General features: G+C 39.7%; 1 protein-coding gene and 1 long non-coding RNA gene across 2 annotated transcripts; one reads left to right on the top strand and one right to left on the bottom strand.

The window, feature by feature from the left end:
• The first annotated feature begins 347 nt into the window (after window positions 1-347).
• Window positions 348-16,614, top strand: crls1 (cardiolipin synthase 1). The gene is made up of 7 exons (XM_051959704.1): window positions 348-921; window positions 3,483-3,620; window positions 9,592-9,721; window positions 11,280-11,365; window positions 12,495-12,563; window positions 14,116-14,207; window positions 16,238-16,614. The coding sequence occupies exons 1-7, from the start codon at window positions 496-498 to the stop codon at window positions 16,329-16,331; spliced, it is 1,035 nt and encodes a 344-aa protein (XP_051815664.1). The 5' UTR covers window positions 348-495; the 3' UTR covers window positions 16,332-16,614.
• LOC127537456 (uncharacterized) lies at window positions 3,767-4,867 on the bottom strand. Its single transcript, XR_007947098.1, has 3 exons — window positions 4,557-4,867; window positions 4,069-4,096; window positions 3,767-3,914 (listed from the first exon to the last, which is right to left on the bottom strand). It is a non-coding gene; the product is annotated as an uncharacterized LOC127537456 (long non-coding RNA).
• Window positions 16,615-17,795: the final 1,181 nt, after the last annotated feature.

Below are 17,795 nucleotides of genomic sequence, written 5' to 3'. Positions count from 1 at the left end.
AAAATAATTATGTTGTATTTTTGTAATATTTGTATTAGAATTTTTTTAAAACTTTATTCTGTTGCTTTTTTCTTAGTTTTTCTGTCTAGTTTAAATTATATCCCTTGTTATTGATCTAAAAGAAAAAATAACTTTCAATAAATTATAGTATCTTCATACAAATGAAAGAACTGCGTAATTTTTTTAAAAAGAATTTCATTATCATAAATATTTAATAAAACTTCATTCTGTTGCTTTTTTCGTTATTTTGTCGGTCTAGTTTGTTTAAATAGCTATTTTTTTTATCGTTACTGTGAACCAATCACTGCCTCTGTTTCAGATAAACAGCAGATTAGGTTTTACGACACCTCCGGCCGCATCAGTTTACGGCAGCATGGCGGCCTGCTGTCTCGCGCTGGTCTCGGTCGGCTCTGACCGTTACTGTCGGTAACTTCGTCATGAGCTCGCGGACGCAGCGCTCCAGGCCGGTGTGTCGGTAACGGAGGGCTCGTGAACATGATGACGGCGTGTTTTCAGCGGATTTCCGCTCCGTTGCTCCGCAACGCCGCGAACGTGCGCCGCGCGGCTCTGTGCGGGTTCGAGCCCGCGTCATGGCGGCTCACGCACACACCTGTCCTGGAGCGCACGAGACACACACAGCCTCAGGTGAGCGGCTCGTGCCTGCTGAGGCTCCAGTGGACGGACGGGCGGGTCTCGTGCTGGACCGGGATCCTCCAGCGGGTCGAACCGGCTCCGTACCGAGGAAGAGGTCATGAGGGGTCGGCGGCGGCGGCCAGCTTCCGGTGCTTGTTGACCCCCGGTGCGCGAGGACTGTGTAGCAGCAGCAGGAAGAGCGAGGAGACACCGGAGAGCGTCCCGGTGGAGCAGCGGGGAGAGACCGGACCGGTACCGGGACAAGGACTGTTCAAGTTCAAAGAGCTGGTGAGGAAACTGACGCACCTGAGTGACGTTTCATAGGTGGACAGAGTTACCTGTAAATAACAACAACAACAACAACAGGCCGTACTTTAACCCTTTAAACCAGGGTAAAGGTCTATATTGGTCTCCATGGAAACCCAAACATCCAGTAACTTTTCAGTACAAATACAAAAATTATATATACAGAAAAGTATTAATAAATAATGAAAACGATGCAGTATAACTGTGGTAGTACAGAGTAAATATAATGTAGTATAACTGTGGTGGTACAGAGTACATATAATGTAGTATAACTGTGGTGGTACAGAGTAAATATAATGTAGTATAACTGTGGTAGTACAGAGTACATATAATGTAGTATAACTGTGGTGGTATGTATACAGAGTAAATATAATGTAGTATAACTGTGGTAGTACAGAGTACATATAATGTAGTATAACTGTGGTGGTACGTATACAGAGTAAATATAATGTAGTATAACTGTGGTGGTACAGAGTAAATATAACGTAGTATAACTGTGGTGGTATGTATACGGAGTAAATATAATGTAGTATAACTGTGGTAGTACAGAGTACATATAATGTAGTATAACTGTGGTGGTACGTATACAGAGTACATATAATGTAGTATAACTGTGGTGGTACAGAGTACATATAATGTAGTATAACTGTGGTGGTACGTATACAGAGTAAATATAATGTAGTATAACTGTGGTGGTATGTATACAGAGTAAATATAATGTAGTATAACTGTGGTAGTACAGAGTACATATAATGTAGTATAACTGTGGTGGTACTTATACAGAGTAGAACAGGTGGTACTTTAAACTCATTAAACTAGAGTAAAGGTCACTGATCAATAGATGGATTGATGCTTTATTGGTCTCCATGGAAACCCAAACATCCACAAACAAAAATAAAAAACAAGGCTTACAGAAAAATCGAAATAAATAATGAGAAGATTCTAGTGTAGTATTTAATTGTGGTTTTTCATTTACAAATTAGAGTATAATGTGTTATAATTGTAGTATCTAAACAAAGTAAAGTATAATGTAGTACGCGTACTGCAGTACATAATGTGTACATACAGCAGGGACATGATGTAAGGACTGAGTGGACTGAATAATACTTTAGAACAATAAGGAGCCTCCTAATAACACAAGAGCACAAATGGAAACATAATTAATGATGTTTTGAATGTTCTCTATGAAATAATTCAGTTTTTATATGAAATGTTAAAGACAAAACGTTTCTCTTTTTAAAATTCCACAACTCTGAACTGCACATTATGAGACACAAACACAAGCCGTGGTGCATCCGGTCGTTTTTAAGGATTTAAAGAAGAATATTTCCATATTTCAGGCCCAGTATTGGTCCAAAAACATCCAGAAGACCCAATTTGACTGTAATTTCTCTTCCATTGCAAACTGGAACGTCCACTGAGATAAAACTACTGTTCTGTAACGGGCTGGACCAGTGAGACTCACCAGTAAATCACTTGTTGCTTCCATCTGTTTAGAACCATTTCCTCTGCGTTTATTAAACATCTGCAGCTTTTTTAAAAGAAATAAAAACAGATGTAAAGTTTTTATATGTGATACTTCAAAATGTGCATAAAACACATTTTATAAACCCGGTTTCAGACAGTTTCTAACTGTGAGCGTCCTGATTTTAATAAATCTCTGAAGGAGAACTTGTCAGCAGGAACTTTATAAAAGTGGAGGAGGGGGGACACCTTTTTTTTCAATTAAATAAAGAAAAACACAAACCTTCCTCAACAATCTGAATAAAAGATTCATAAAGTATGTAAAGTAACTGCACATAAAAATCAAATGACGTAAAATGACAAGAGGCAGTTCAAAGTCCTGTACATGAGATAGAATTCATTGATAAAAGATAATAAATTAAACTTTATTTACACAGCACCGTTCATAAAGTTTAGTTCAGTTCAAAGTTCTCCACAGACGACCGATAAGAAGATAAAAAACATTAAATAAAACAAGGACAAAACATGGAATATAATAATCAAAACTAGGCTAAAAAAATGAATGAATGAATTTAAAAAGATGTATAAATAGAATAAAATGACAATATCACAGTAAAATAAGTGCTGTCATAAAGACACTGAAAGTCAGGCTGAAGAGGTGTTTTTTCGTTTAAAGTTTAAACATTTCTAGCTGCTTAAAATTTCTCTGTCAACATTAAAAACACGTTTAAATAGGATTTACATGAACAGAAACATTTTGGCTGTGAAATTCTTATATCTTCACTTAAAACTGAATCAGAATCACTTAGAAAACTTTAATGTTTACTCTGCATTTCTCTGCTTTATTTCTCATTTTTATTCTGCACATTATTTATTTAATAGGCATTTATAATGTTTATCTGTTGACAATTGCATGTCCTTTTTTTTTAGCACCGTTGTGGACAAGACTCAAATTTCATTATACAGTTGTGACTCAGCAAGGACAATAAAGATTCGTCTTATCTTTACAGACTGATACTGTAGTACCTGTATTGTTGTTTCTGAATACTACCTCTGCTGTATTCTGTGTTTTCCTGCAGTATGAGAACCCCTGGACGATCCCCAACCTGCTGTGTTTGAGTCGGATCCTGTTGGCTCCATTTCTGGGTCATTTGATCGTCCAGCAGCACTTTCACCTCAGTCTGGCTCTGTTCACTCTGGCTGGAGCCACTGACCTGGTAAAAAAACACACCTGTAGGAACACACCTGTAGGAACACACCTGTAGGAACACACCTGTAGGAACACACCTGTAGGAACACATCTGTAGGAACACACCTGTAGGAACACACCTGTAGGAACACACTTGCAGGAACACATCTGTAGGAACACATCTGTAGGAACACATCTGTAGGAACACACCTGTAGGAACACACCTGTAAGTACACATCTGTAGGAACACATCTGTTGGAACACACCTGTAGGAACACACCTGTAGGAACACATCTGTAGGAACACACCTGTAGGAACACACCTGTAGGAACACACCTGTAGGAACACACTTGTAGGAACACACCTGTAGGAACACACCTGTAGGAACACACCTGTAAGTACACATCTGTAGGAACACACCTGTAGGAACAAACCTGTAGGAACAAACCTGTAGGAACACACCTGTAGGAACACACCTGTAGGAACACATCTGTAGGAACACACCTGTAGGAACACATCTGTAGGAACACACCTGAGTCCACAAACACACCTGTAGGAACACACCTGAGTCCACAAACACACCTGTAGGAACACACTTGTAGGAACACATCTGTAGGAACACACCTGTAGGAACACACCTGTAGGAACACATCTGTAGGAACACATCTGTAGGAACACACCTGAGTCCACAAACACACCTGTAGGAACACACTTGTAGGAACACACCTGTAGGAACACACCTGTAGGAACAAACCTGTAGGAACACATCTGTAGGAACACACCTGTAGGAACACACCTGTAGGAACACACTTGTAGGAACACATCTGTAGGAACACACCTGTAGGAACACACCTGTAGGAACACACCTGTAAGTACACATCTGTAGGAACACACCTGTAGGAACACACCTGTAGGAACAAACCTGTAGGAACAAACCTGTAGGAACACACCTGTAGGAACACACCTGTAGGAACACACCTGTAGGAACACATCTGTAGGAACACACCTGTAGGAACACACCTGTAGGAACACATCTGTAGGAACACACCTGAGTCCACAAACACACCTGTAGGAACACACCTGAGTCCACAAACACACCTGTAGGAACACACTTGTAGGAACACATCTGTAGGAACACACCTGTAGGAACACACCTGTAGGAACACATCTGTAGGAACACATCTGTAGGAACACACCTGAGTCCACAAACACACCTGTAGGAACACACCTGTAGGAACACACCTGTAAGTACACATCTGTAGGAACACACCTGTAGGAACAAACCTGTAGGAACACACCTGTAGGAACACACCTGTAAGTACACATCTGTAGGAACACACCTGTAGGAACAAACCTGTAGGAACACACCTGTAGGAACACACCTGTAGGAACACACCTGTAGGAACACATCTGTAGGAACACACCTGAGTCCACAAACACACCTGTAGGAACACACCTGAGTCCACAAACACACCTGTAGGAACACACCTGTAGGAACACACCTGTAGGAACACACCTGTAGGAACACATCCGAATACACATTAACTTTGGACTTATTGAAAAAACATATATGATAGCAGTGGGTGATTTTATTTACATTTAATACAGGTGTATCTCATATTATAATAGTATATAAATGATGTTATTCTAATTTTGTACTAATATAATATTATATATATTTTTCTATTATTTTTTAAATTATCTTCTTATTTTTTCTGAAATTTTTTATAATGTTTTCACAATGGGTAACTTTTCTTCTCTTTGGTTAATTTTTCTATAGTAATTATATTTTTATATTTTATTTATTTTTTAGTTTTTATTAATTATTATAATTTTTTCTATATTTAATACTACATTTCTGCTCTTAAAGGAGAAAGCATCTATTTATATTTGTGCTCTGTGTGCTGCTCTTTTTCTACTGTTTTTTTTCTGTCTTATTCTACTGTAACACTTTAAATTTCCCCGCTGTGGGATCAATAAAGGTTTAATCTAATCAATCTATAAGGGCTTCATGAGCTGTAAGCGGCTATCATCAAAGTTACAAATAATACATATTTAACAGTGTAATGGCTCTAAAATATATACAAATGTGATGAAAAAGATTGAACTTTTCCGGCATATTCTAATAATATGAGATGCACCTGTATGTTATTTAAGGTAAATGAAGACATTTTGACAGATGTGTGCAGTATTTTCTTATTTTATTTACGCATTTAATTGTTGATTTTTATTACCTGTGTACATTTGTTATGCTGTTTGCAGTAGTCTACACCAGTGGTTCCCAAATGGTGTGCCGTGGGATTTTGTGACAACCATACAGTATTATTTAATTTACTATATCACTGCGTTGTATTAGGGCTGCAGCTAACGACGAAACGGCACCAAAAGCGGAAGTGAGCGCGCAATGCAACAGAAATCCCCACCCGATTGGAGCGCGGAACACCGACGGACGCCGGTGCATATATTATGCATGCACGACACAGCGCGGATGTCTGCGTATAGATACAGCTGTATAGCAAACGCTGACATCCGTGTTTACCATAGATCGCGGATGTCCGCGCTGCATCATGCATACATAATACATGCACAATGCAGCGATGATGTTCCGTGCTCAGGTCGGATGGTGATTACTGTTGCATTGTGCGCTCACTTCCGCTTTAGATGCCGTTTCATGCTTGGACGATTACACGAGGCTTCGTTAGCTGCAGCCCTACTTTGTATGCATTCATTTAATAATACAGAGGCAAACTACCTAAAAACAAGTATTAACAAAAAAAAACTCAAAGAGAACTCATATTTCGCGGGGCACGCAGTTGCCAAAAAACCAAACGAGAGCAAAATGGAGCGATTTCTTGTGCGGAGCAAACCACCAACCATCAGCACAGAGACTGCCGACGACCCACCGAAAGAAAAGAGAAGAAAAACTGTCAGCAGACGGTATCATGACAGTTACCTGTCTTATGGCTTCAGTTTGACCGGGTATGTCAACACTCCTCAGCCCGAGTGTGTCCTCTGTCGGGAGAAGTTAACTAATGCTAACATGGTTCCGAGCAAGCTGAAGAGACATTTGGAAACCAAACATCCCTCCCATACTGGGAGAAACTTAGCCTACTTTAAAAGAGCACGGGATCTGAACCAGAGGCAGCAAGATCGTTTGTTGGATTGTGTAAAAGTGTCTGAAAAGGCAATGGAGGCTAGTTACGTCCTGGCAGAGCTTATTGCAAAACAAAAGAAACCTCACACAATAGCAGAGACACTCATTCTCCCCACTTGCCAAAAAATTGCAAGTGTCATGCTGGGTCCAGATGCCGCAAATGAGTTATCCAAAGTGCCGTCCTCCGATAATACAATCAAAAGAAGAATAGACGACATGTCAGAAGACATTGAGCAACATTTAACAGAGAAACTACAGGCGAGCGGCAGATTTTCTCTCCAAATAGACGAGTCTACTGACATTAGTGGGGCTGCCCAACTCCTGGCAAACATCAGATATGTTGATGATGACTCTATCAAAGAAACTTTTTTCTTCTGTAAAGAAATGGAAAGCCATGCTACAGGAGAAGAAATATTCAGGGTAACTAATGACTATTTAAAAGAGAACAATCTAAACTGGAATATGTGTGTCAGTCTTTGCACAGATGGTGCAGCATGCATGACAGGGAGAGTGAAAGGATTCATTGCCAAGGTGAAAGCAGAAAACCCATATATTGTGACAAACCACTGCATTTTGCATCGAGAGGCATTAGTTGCCAAAACCATGCCCTCGGAGCTGACTGAGGTGCTGGATCAGGCCGTGCAGATGGTGAATTACATCAAATCAAGACCCCTGAAATCTCGCCTCTTCTCCCAGCTGTGCGCCGAGATGGGATCCGACCACCAAAGCCTGATCCTCCACACCGAGGTACGTTGGTTGTCACGGGGGAAAGTCCTATCCCGTCTTTATGAGCTTCGGGAAGAGCTATTGGAATTTTCATATGAACACGCTGTCCCACATAAGGACAAGCTTGCGGATGAGAGGTGGTGCGCCAGGCTGGCGTACCTTGCCGACATATTTGGGCATCTCAATGAGTTAAACGCCAAGCTTCAGGGCAGGAATGAAAACATTTTATCATCCACAGACAAGATTCGGGGGTTTATGGGCAAACTTATCCTGTGGCGCGACGCTTTGGAACAGGGCTGCATGGACATGTTTCCGCTGGTATCAGCTGCGCCACAGGCAGCGAGGGAGCGCGCTGTATATGCTGAACACCTTCAGACACTAAAGGAGAGGTTTGAGCGCTATTTTCCACGTGTGGCTGACATCGAGGACTATGACTGGATCCGAGACCCATTCAACCAGGTATCCTCAACAGCAAAGCTCAGTATGAAAGAGAGAGAGGAGTGCGCAGAGCTCCGTGTGGACCGCACCCTGAAACTCAAATTTAGTGAGCTCCCACTGGATCAGTTTTGGTTGGCTTCTGCATCAGAGTACCCAAACATCTCTTACCTCGCCATTGGGCAACTTTTTCTCTTCCCCACTAGCTACCTGTGTGAGCTGGCGTTCTCTACTCTGGTTTACATGAAAAACAACAGGAGGTCACGGCTCTCTGTTGAACAGGACTTGCGAGTGGCCCTCTCCTCAGTGCCACCAAGGATAAAAAAAAATCTGTGCGCACCGACAGGCACATGTGTCTCACTAATTTGAAAGTAGGCAACAATATTTACAGTTGCACACGTTTCAATGTTGATGCAAAATGTTACATTTATAATTTGTAGTTCAGGACAATGGACAGTTCTTTGTGCATAATTTCTGCTGAGTTTGCTTTGCCTCGTTTTTAATATTGTGACCTGTCTGACTTAAATAGGTGTGTTGCTGCTTTGATGAAGCCTAATTTGTTGAAGTTTCAACTTAATTGTTGAAATATTTTCGCTATAAATATTTCATGAGTAATAGAGTTGTGTTTGTCTTCTTTTATTGAGCAATAGGAAATAATTATGCACATTTACAGATATTTTACATGAATATGAGTGATAACACGTGTTACAAAGGCTATTTGGCACAATAGGTGCGCCTTGAGATTTTTGCTTGTCCTTCGGTGTGCCTTGGGCACAAAAAGTTTGGGAACCACTGGTCTACATAATACTTTTTTTCCCTTTCTGTTTTTTAAAATTTATTTTAAAGGTTTTTCATGTCTAATGCTAATGTCTAGCGCCTTATGCTAACAGCCAGTCCATCTGGAATAGATTAAACTGCCAAAGGACAGAAAAATAGAAAAGCTCATCCGGTGAAACACAAACTTATGAAATAAAACTTTGTCTGTGATAATTTTGATTCGCTGTGTTTGTATTCAAGATCTAGACACATTTTATGCACATTAAGAGAGTTAAATGTTTAAAATATGACACATCTTTCCTGATCTGCAGTGAAAGTTTTGACTTTTTTGTACAGATTTAACATCAGGTTTTATTTGCTCTCAATCAAAAGTCATTTAATATTTAGTATCTGCCCATATGATACTAATTTACAGAGATAATACACACTTTAAGGATTGTAGGTCAGCTGTGTTATCAGATTTAGCCACCAGATGGAGCTGCTTCCTTTTTAATGCTATAATAAAATGACTAGAAGAGGCTGACAGTTCATGTTGGCAAACAGAGACTATTGTAGGAGTTTAATTAGTAAAGGAGCACCATGACAAAGACCTCTGAGACTATTAATGACCTTCAAACATGTGAGAACAGGCCAGAATTAACGAGGATAGTGTTCCCAGCAAGCTAGACACAGAACGAATGGCCAACACATCTAAAGTGAATCTACTGTTGATTAATAATGCTTCATTTATTAGGAAAGTTCTTCAAAAATACATCAGTGTGACAAGAGACATAAACAAAGAGTCAGACTTAGATTTATCTGTTAGTTAAAACCTGATCCTGATCTCTGTAAAACTTTTACAACTCTGGAGTTTCATCTCTTTCACTATGATTTATTTATTATGATTATTTCTGTTTCTTTGTCTCAGTTGGACGGTTACATTGCCAGAACGTGGCCCACTCAGAAGTCGGCGTTGGGCAGCGCTCTGGACCCGTTAGCTGACAAAATCCTCATCAGTATTTTATATGTCAGTCTCACCTATGCTGAGCTCATACCAGGTAAGTTCTTTAACCCTCTGAGCTCCACTTTAAACCCTCACTGTGGGTCAATTTGTCTTCACTGTGGGTCAATTTGTCTTCACTGTGGGTCATTTTTCTTCACTGTGGGTCATTTTTTCTTTCACTGTGGGTCATTTTTCCTTCACTGTGGGTCATTTTTTCTTCATTGTGGGTCATTTTTCTTTCACTGTGGGTCATTTTTCTTCACTGTGGGTAATTTGCCCTTCGCTGTGGCTCATTTTTCTTCACTGTGGGTCATTTTTTCTTTCACTGTGGGTCATTTTTCCTTCACTGTGGGTCATTTTTTCTTCATTGTGGGTCATTTTTCTTTCACTGTGGGTCATTTTTCTTCACTGTGGGTAATTTGCCCTTCGCTGTGGCTCATTTTCCTTCACTGTGGGTCATTTTTTCTTCACTGTGGGTCATTTTCCTTCACTGTGGGTCATTTTTTCTTCACTGTGGGTCATTTTTCTTCACTGTGGGTCATTTTTTTCTTCACTGTGGGTCATTTTTTTCTTCACTGTGGGTCATTTTTTCTTCACTGTGGGTCATTTTTTCTTCACTGTGGGTCATTTTTTTTCTTCACTGTGGGTCATTTTTCTTCACTGACTCATTTTTTTCTTCACTGTGGGTCATTTTTCTTCACTGTGGGTCATTTTTTCTTCACTGTGACTCATTTTTTCCTCACTGTGGGTCATTTTTTCTTCACTGTGGTTCATTTTTCTTCACTGTGGCCCATTTTCCTTCACTGTGGCTCATTTTTTTCTTCACTGTGGGTCATTTTTTCTTCACTGTGACTCATTTTTTCCTCACTGTGGGTCATTTTTTCTTCACTGTGGTTCATTTTTCTTCACTGTGGCCCATTTTCCTTCACTGTGGCTCATTTTTTCTTCACTGTGGCTCATTTTTTCTTCACTGTGGGTCATTTTTTTTCTTCACTGTGGGTCATTTTTCTTCACTGACTCATTTTTTTCTTCACTGTGGCTCATTTTTCTTCACTGTGGGTCATTTTTTCTTCACTGTAGGTCATTTTTTTCTTCACTGTGGGTCATTTTTCTTCACTGTGGGTCATTTTTCTTCACTGTGGGTCATTTTTCTTCACTGTGACTCATTTTTTTCTTCACTGTGGGTCATTTTTCTTCACTGTGACTCATTTTTTCTTCACTGTGGGTCATTTTTCTTCACTGTGGGTCATTTTTTCTTCACTGTGACTCATTTTTTCTTCACTGTGGGTCATTTTTCTTCACTGTGGGTCATTTTTTCTTCACTGTGACTCATTTTTTTCTTCACTGTGGGTCATTTTTCTTCACTGTGACTCATTTTTTTCTTCACTGTGGCTCATTTTTTTCTTCACTGTGGCTCATTTTTTCTTCACTGTGGTTCATTTTTCTTCACTGTGGCCCATTTTTCTTCACTGTGGCCCATTTTTCTTCACTGTGGCCCATTTTCCTTCACTGTGGCTCATTTTTTTCTTCACTGTGTCTCATTTTTTCTTCACTGTGGCTCATTTTTTTCAATCATTTTTTCAATCATTAAAAAGTGTTGTTTTGTGTTTCAGCTCTACTGACAGCTCTGGTGATCTTCAGAGACATCGGTTTGATCGCTGCCGTCTTCTGGGTCAGATATAAGACTGTTCCTCCACCGGTGAGTGTGATTATATTCACTACACACAACAAACAGTTCTGATTGGTCGCTCTGCTGCAGCTGACGTTCAGCTGGTCTGTCTGAGTTTCACAAATAATCACCAGTAAACACTCTGGTTAAATGGAGACGCTTCTTACAGCTGATTTAAATCTGAAACTCTGTACCGAATCTGATCTGGACCAGGTTAGTTACCATTCTACCATCAGTTACCATGGAGATCTGGCTCCACAGCATCAGTTACCATGGAGATCTGGCTCCACAGCATCAGTTACCATGGAGATCTAGCTCTGCAGCATCAGTTACCGTCGAGATCTAGCTGTGCAGCATCAGTTACCATGGAGATGAAGCTCCACAGCATCAGTTACTATGGAGATGAAGCTCCACAGCATCAGTTACCATGGAGATCTGGCTCCACAGCATCAGTTACCGTGGAGATCTAGCTGTGCAACATCAGTTACCATGGAGATCTGGCTCCACAGCATCAGTTACCGTGGAGATGAAGCTCCACAGCATTAGTTACCATGGAGATCTAGCGTCCACAGCATCAGTTACCATGGAAATCTGGCTCCACAGCATCAGTTACCGTGGAGATCTAGCTCCACAGTGTCAGTTACCGTGGAAATCTGGCTCCACAGCATCAGTTACCGTGGAGATCTAGCTCCACAGCGTCGGTTACCGTGGAGATCTGGCTCCACAGCATCAGTTACCATGGAGATCTGGCTCCACAGCATCAGTTACCATAGAGTTCTAACCAGGTTATAAGAGCGCAATAAGAGGAACTGATTAAACTTCCCTGTTGGGGTGAAATGTTGGATTTCCTGTAAAAATACAAAATAATCGTCTAGTATTTCATCATAAATTGTTTTGAGTTTTTTGGCCAGGATTAAATTCTGATTTGTTTAGGTTTTGATGAGCAACAATGAATGTTCTTATTTATTTACTTGGAGTGTCCACAGGTCACCTTTAGTTAACTTTGGCTTCGAGGGTTTCATACGTTTCATTTTTTCTGTTCTCCAACCTTTTTTTATTCATGTGAAGCATCTTTTACACCCAGAATGAGCTCTCTATAAATACCCTGTGTCATTCCTGTGTTTTCTGGATGTACTCTAAGCCTGTTTTTTTCCTGCAGGTGACCCTCAGTAAGTTTTTTAACCCCTGCTACACCACGGCTCAGCTCAAGCCCACACTCTTCAGCAAGGTGAGCTGCGTTCCTCCCACTCCGAACATTTAGCGCTTCAGCGGACTGAAGAGCAGATTTAACAGCAGTGAAAAGGTTCTCACAGCTCCTGATATCATGAGAGTCCACTTCAGTTCTACCTCTTCATGGATCAGGAGCAGCAAGTTTGGCACAAAACCACAGAAACTTCCCTCTGCATTAACCCGGATAGATTCTACATTTCTAATCAACAACTCACATTGTATTAAACTTTACTGAGCCTCATGCAAACATCGCACCTCCTGCAGACTGATTCCTCCTATTTCACAGAAAACTAACGGCTCAAATGAATTTAGAGAAATTAAATGTAAAACTGTCACTCATTTGTACCATATTTGTGCTTATTTTTGCAAATGTGCTGCATTATTTCTCAGGTTAATACAGTCTGTTTATCTCACATATGATGCTCATAACTTAAAAAACGACCCTTAGACTTTAAATCCCACCAGCACATTTTTTTTTAACAAAAGGCCAAAATGACACCATTTATCTGCCATAAACTGGTAGAATTGTAGCATTTTAAACTGAAATGAACTGAAAATGAACCAAATCTCAGCTTAGAGTCATAATATTCCATGGAAATCACATAATTCTACATGTCTCGTTTAAAAAAATTCACCAGTAATAAACAATTTCTAGTAATCAGATTCTGTAAAAAACACTAAATATTCTGCTTTCATGATGGACTCAGCTGTGACTAATGGTTGCATATGAAAAAATTAGATAGTTTTCATGAAAACTAATTAAAAATGTATGAAGTAAAAACATGCTGATTCCAGTTTTTTATGATTTGTTTCATGGTTTATGTTGCATTAAAAAAAGTCCACAACTAGTAAAAACATGCCAAAAACAGCCAAAAACTTCAAGTTCAGCGGGTTAATAAAGAAAAAATGTGTATTTTGTTTGCATAAATGCACAAAAATATGCAAACAAATGAGTCACAATCTGAGTGAACTGAGATTAGTTAAAAATGTGACGTTTAGTTTCTTCCACAATTGTGCACAAGAGACAAAAAATTGATTTCTTACCATCCTGATCTTCTTCAAATCTTCACTGCAGCTGTGAAATTTTTGAATCATCTTTCATGCAAAGAAATTTACACCTTTGTTTAAAAAACGCAATTTTTCATGCCAGTAACAGACTTTCCTTTAAATGTTGCACCAGCAAGTAGCTTTGCCTCCAGTTCTGCAGTTTTATTTCGCATTTCGTAGACACTATTATCCAAAGCAGCGTAGATCTGAGAGTAGATAGGACACAAAAAAGGATCTAGTGAGGAGAAAACAGCCTGGATAAGAGCCATAAAACACAAAGCATTACCCTGACAGTTAAACTCTGCCAGGAAATGCTTAAAACAACACAAAACCTTCAGTTTTCTGGTGCTCTTCTGTGTGTTTTTCTGTTTAGAATTTATTCTTTGCAGTCCTTAACAGAGAATACTGGGTGTCGTTAATTTCTCCACCGGGGCTCTGTGAGTGTTAAATGTTTCTGTGCATTTGCTTTTATCTTTTAACTCGTTTCTTTCTGTGTTTTCCAGGTGAACACAGCCATCCAGCTCTGCCTGGTTGCAGCTTCTCTGGCTGCTCCGGTCTTCCAGTACACAGACAGCATCCTCCTGCAGTGTTTATGGTAATAAAACACGTTATTATACTACAACACTTCACCTTCACATCCATGACGTCCCGCTTTCCTTTTAGTAAGTACATAAATAAATGGATCCGTCTGAGTGGAGCTCGACTCGTCTCCAAACAAACACAGAAACCCGCTTTTTTATGCAGATTTCTCCTCCAGCCGACTGTTGAACCGGCTGACATCGTGACACACCTCATAATTAAAACGGTCCTTAGAATCATAATCACCCACCTGCTGGAGGAGCCGTAGAGCTTCTGATGACTGGATGCATGAACCGGTGGGAAAAAAATCAGTGAATGCATCGTTTTAAAAGCCAGCGGGTCCAGAAAATGTGTCATAAATGAACACTTCATTTATAAGAAATCAACAAAACAAAGAGCACTGCGCTTCCTGTCTTGGATGTGATCTGGTGGGTTTGGTGTAAAAATACACTTTAAACGAAATTTCACCAGAAGATCTGATGTTTCTCAAACTGCATCAGGAAGTAGAACGTCTGATGGTAAAAAAAATGAACTCCAGAGTTCAGAGCATCAACAAATTGAAGAAGGTTAAAGGTCGTTTTTAGCTTCTCAATTCGTCTCATTGTAGATTATTTTTGCTTAACCGTCTCTGAGATTTTTATAGCAGAAAATATGAACATTAATAAAGATTGTTGTGAAATTTCAGTCTAATATATCAAATGCTTTCTGAGATAACTGTTTTTTAATTTCACCGTCAGCCCACTTTCAGCACAATACCAGCAAATGAACAAGGAAGTTTTAGCTTTTTTTATTCTTTTAATAGATTTTTGTGGCATTATTACCATCATTATAATAATAAGACAGGAGACATTCCTGACTTCTCTCTGTTTCTTCATGGTTGTTTTGTTTCCATAGAGGACTTTATGTTGCAGTGAAAAAAACACCCAGAAACTGCTCAGGTTTCAGAGATTTAAAGAGTTAATTTCTACTTTAAAACAAACACTAGAACTTCAGTGTTGTCAACCAAATGAAAGCAGTTTTGTCTTAAAATAACATTTTGAGGTCACGTAAACACATTGTTTGTCCAGTTTTAGAGTTTTTCCACTTTTTCTTTGTTAAACTCATAGTGTGGAAGTTGGAAGATGTGGTGTTTTTTTGTGGTACATTCAGACTTTAATATGTGCTTTTAACAAGCATAACAAACAAAACCTCTACAGCACAGAAGACATTTCTTCATTCTCTCTCCTTCCTCATGTTGTTCTGTTTCCACAGAGCTGCAGGACTTTAGATTGTAGAGAAAAATGAGGCCACAGTGAAGAAAAACACCCAGAAGCTGCCTAGAGGGTTAAACACTGACTACATTTCCTTCATTTTTACTTTGATCGGTGTGTTTTTGGGCCAGTTTAAAGCAAAGTTTGTGTTAAAGTAGCCACAGAACCTCACTGTGAGGCTGGATAGACATCATTACATGCCCATTTTTAGAGGGTTTTTTATTTTTACTTCAGTTAAAGACACTGTCTGGTGAAAATCAAAATTTAAACTTAATAAGGGAAGAAGGAGAAGAATGTACCGTTTTACTGCATTTAAATCAGCTAAAATATTATTCATTAATGGATACTTGCAGGTTCTGTCACCATTTAGATTGGTAACTATTGTTTCTTTCACCTTTGCTGCCAGATTTTCAGGTTCTTCAGAGAATTATTTCTTCCTGTAGCTTCAGATTTTGTGATACTTTCTCTAAAAACTTTCGCTGTTTCTCTTCCATCTGTTGCTCTGCACTCAGACTTACTGTTTCTGCACGATTATTCTGAAGAAGTGGAATAAAAGAGAAAAGAGGGAAAACCACAAAGACAAGACTAGAAGTAGTAGTCGATACGTAAAATAAATATGTTAATAAATAAAGGGTAAATTTTTTATACGTAGCAAACATCTGGTCCTGTCAGAACGCAGGTTTGATTATTTTTAGATTTCTGACTTCTCTCTGCTCCGAGCCCTGACTGTTCTGTTGAGGAATTGATAAACAATAATTTAAGTTTGGGTGAAGTTCTGTGTGATGTGTTGTTGTAGGTACGTTACCGCGGTAACCACAGCAGCCTCCGGGTACAGCTACTGGCACTACGGCCGGAAGACGGTCCAGGTGCTGAACACCAGAACGCCGTGATCAGCGGCGGCAGAACGAAGCAGCAAACAGAGACACTGACGGGCCGCCGGGAGCTCTGGAACCAAGTAGCCTGACAGCCGTTTAGGAGTCGCCATGGCGATGACACTCGGAGGCCGCAGATGGTTTAACGAAACACTACGGCGGCAGATCTGCCACCGGGCAGGTCGGTCCGCCCACGCTCACCCTCAGACTGTCCACAGAGCTTCTATTTTCTCAGCGTTCACCTAATCATCGATTGTCAGTTTTGTAAACCAATGATTTCTGATTAAAAACAGAAAATCTGCTCCCGTCTGTGTGTGGCTTTTTTCCATCAAACATGTTTAATCTCAGGAAATACAAATCTGGCAGCTGATCCATGTGAAGGCAGAAAGCAGAGGATTAAAATGCAGCAGCAGGACCAATACGTCAGTCAGACCTCAGAAATACACAATACTCAAAGTATCTCAGGTCTGGTAGCTGATTTACTGTCAAAGGTTGTTGCAGAGTCATTAGAAATATCTTTATGGGTGATTTCAGGCCAACGGATGTGAATCTGTAGAAGTCTGTCATTGATAAAGCACATTAAAAACATTAATTAAGCTCAGCTGCTTTCGAATAGATTAAAACATGAACTAACCTAATAGGTTTAAAGATGGGGGTGAGGCCTTGTGGTGGGAAGCTATTTACGACTGAACCCTGCAAATATTGTCTACTACACCACTTTATCTGGCTATAATACATAAAGCCAAGACCTTACAGTGATTTTAATTATGTAGAACAACCTCATAAATTTGATTTTATGGCCAAAACCCTTCACACAATATCATGAACTGCCTGTAGTCAGAGCATTGTGAGAGTTTAGTTAGCAACATGCTCCACGACAAGGACGTCTGTCGAGGTTAACGGCGTCTCAACAGAGTATTACAGGGTAAATGTAGTATTAGAGGGTAAATGTAGTATTACAGGGTAAATGTAGTATTAGAGGGTAAATGTAGTATTAGAGGGTAAATGTAGTATTACAGGGTAAATGTATTGTTAGAGGGTAAATGTAGCGTTAGAGGGTAAATGTAGTATTAGAGGGTAAATGTAGCATTAGAGGGTAAATGTAGTGTTAGAGGGTAAATGTAGTACTAGAGGGTAAATGTAGTATTATAGAGGGTAAATGTAGTGTTAGAGGGTAAATGTAGTACTAGAGGGTAAATGTAGTATTATAGAGGGTAAATGTAGTGTTAGAGGGTAAATGTAGTACTAGAGGGTAAATGTAGTATTATAGAGGGTAAATGTAGTGTTAGAGGGTAAATGTAGCGTTAGAGGGTAAATGTAGTGTTAGAGGGTAAATGTAGCTTTAGAGGGTAAATGTAGCGTTAGAGGGTAAATGTAGTGTTAGAGGGTAAATGTAGTGTTAGAGGTTAAATGTAGCATCAGAGGGTAAATGTAGCGTTAGAGGGCAAATGTAGTATTAGAGGATAAATGTAGTATGAGAGG

This window comes from Acanthochromis polyacanthus, chromosome 15, assembly GCF_021347895.1.
Source record: "Acanthochromis polyacanthus isolate Apoly-LR-REF ecotype Palm Island chromosome 15, KAUST_Apoly_ChrSc, whole genome shotgun sequence".
Taxonomy (NCBI): Eukaryota; Metazoa; Chordata; class Actinopteri; family Pomacentridae; genus Acanthochromis; species Acanthochromis polyacanthus.
Note: the sequence above shows the minus strand (reverse complement) of the source record. Positions and strands in the feature narration are given on the sequence as shown.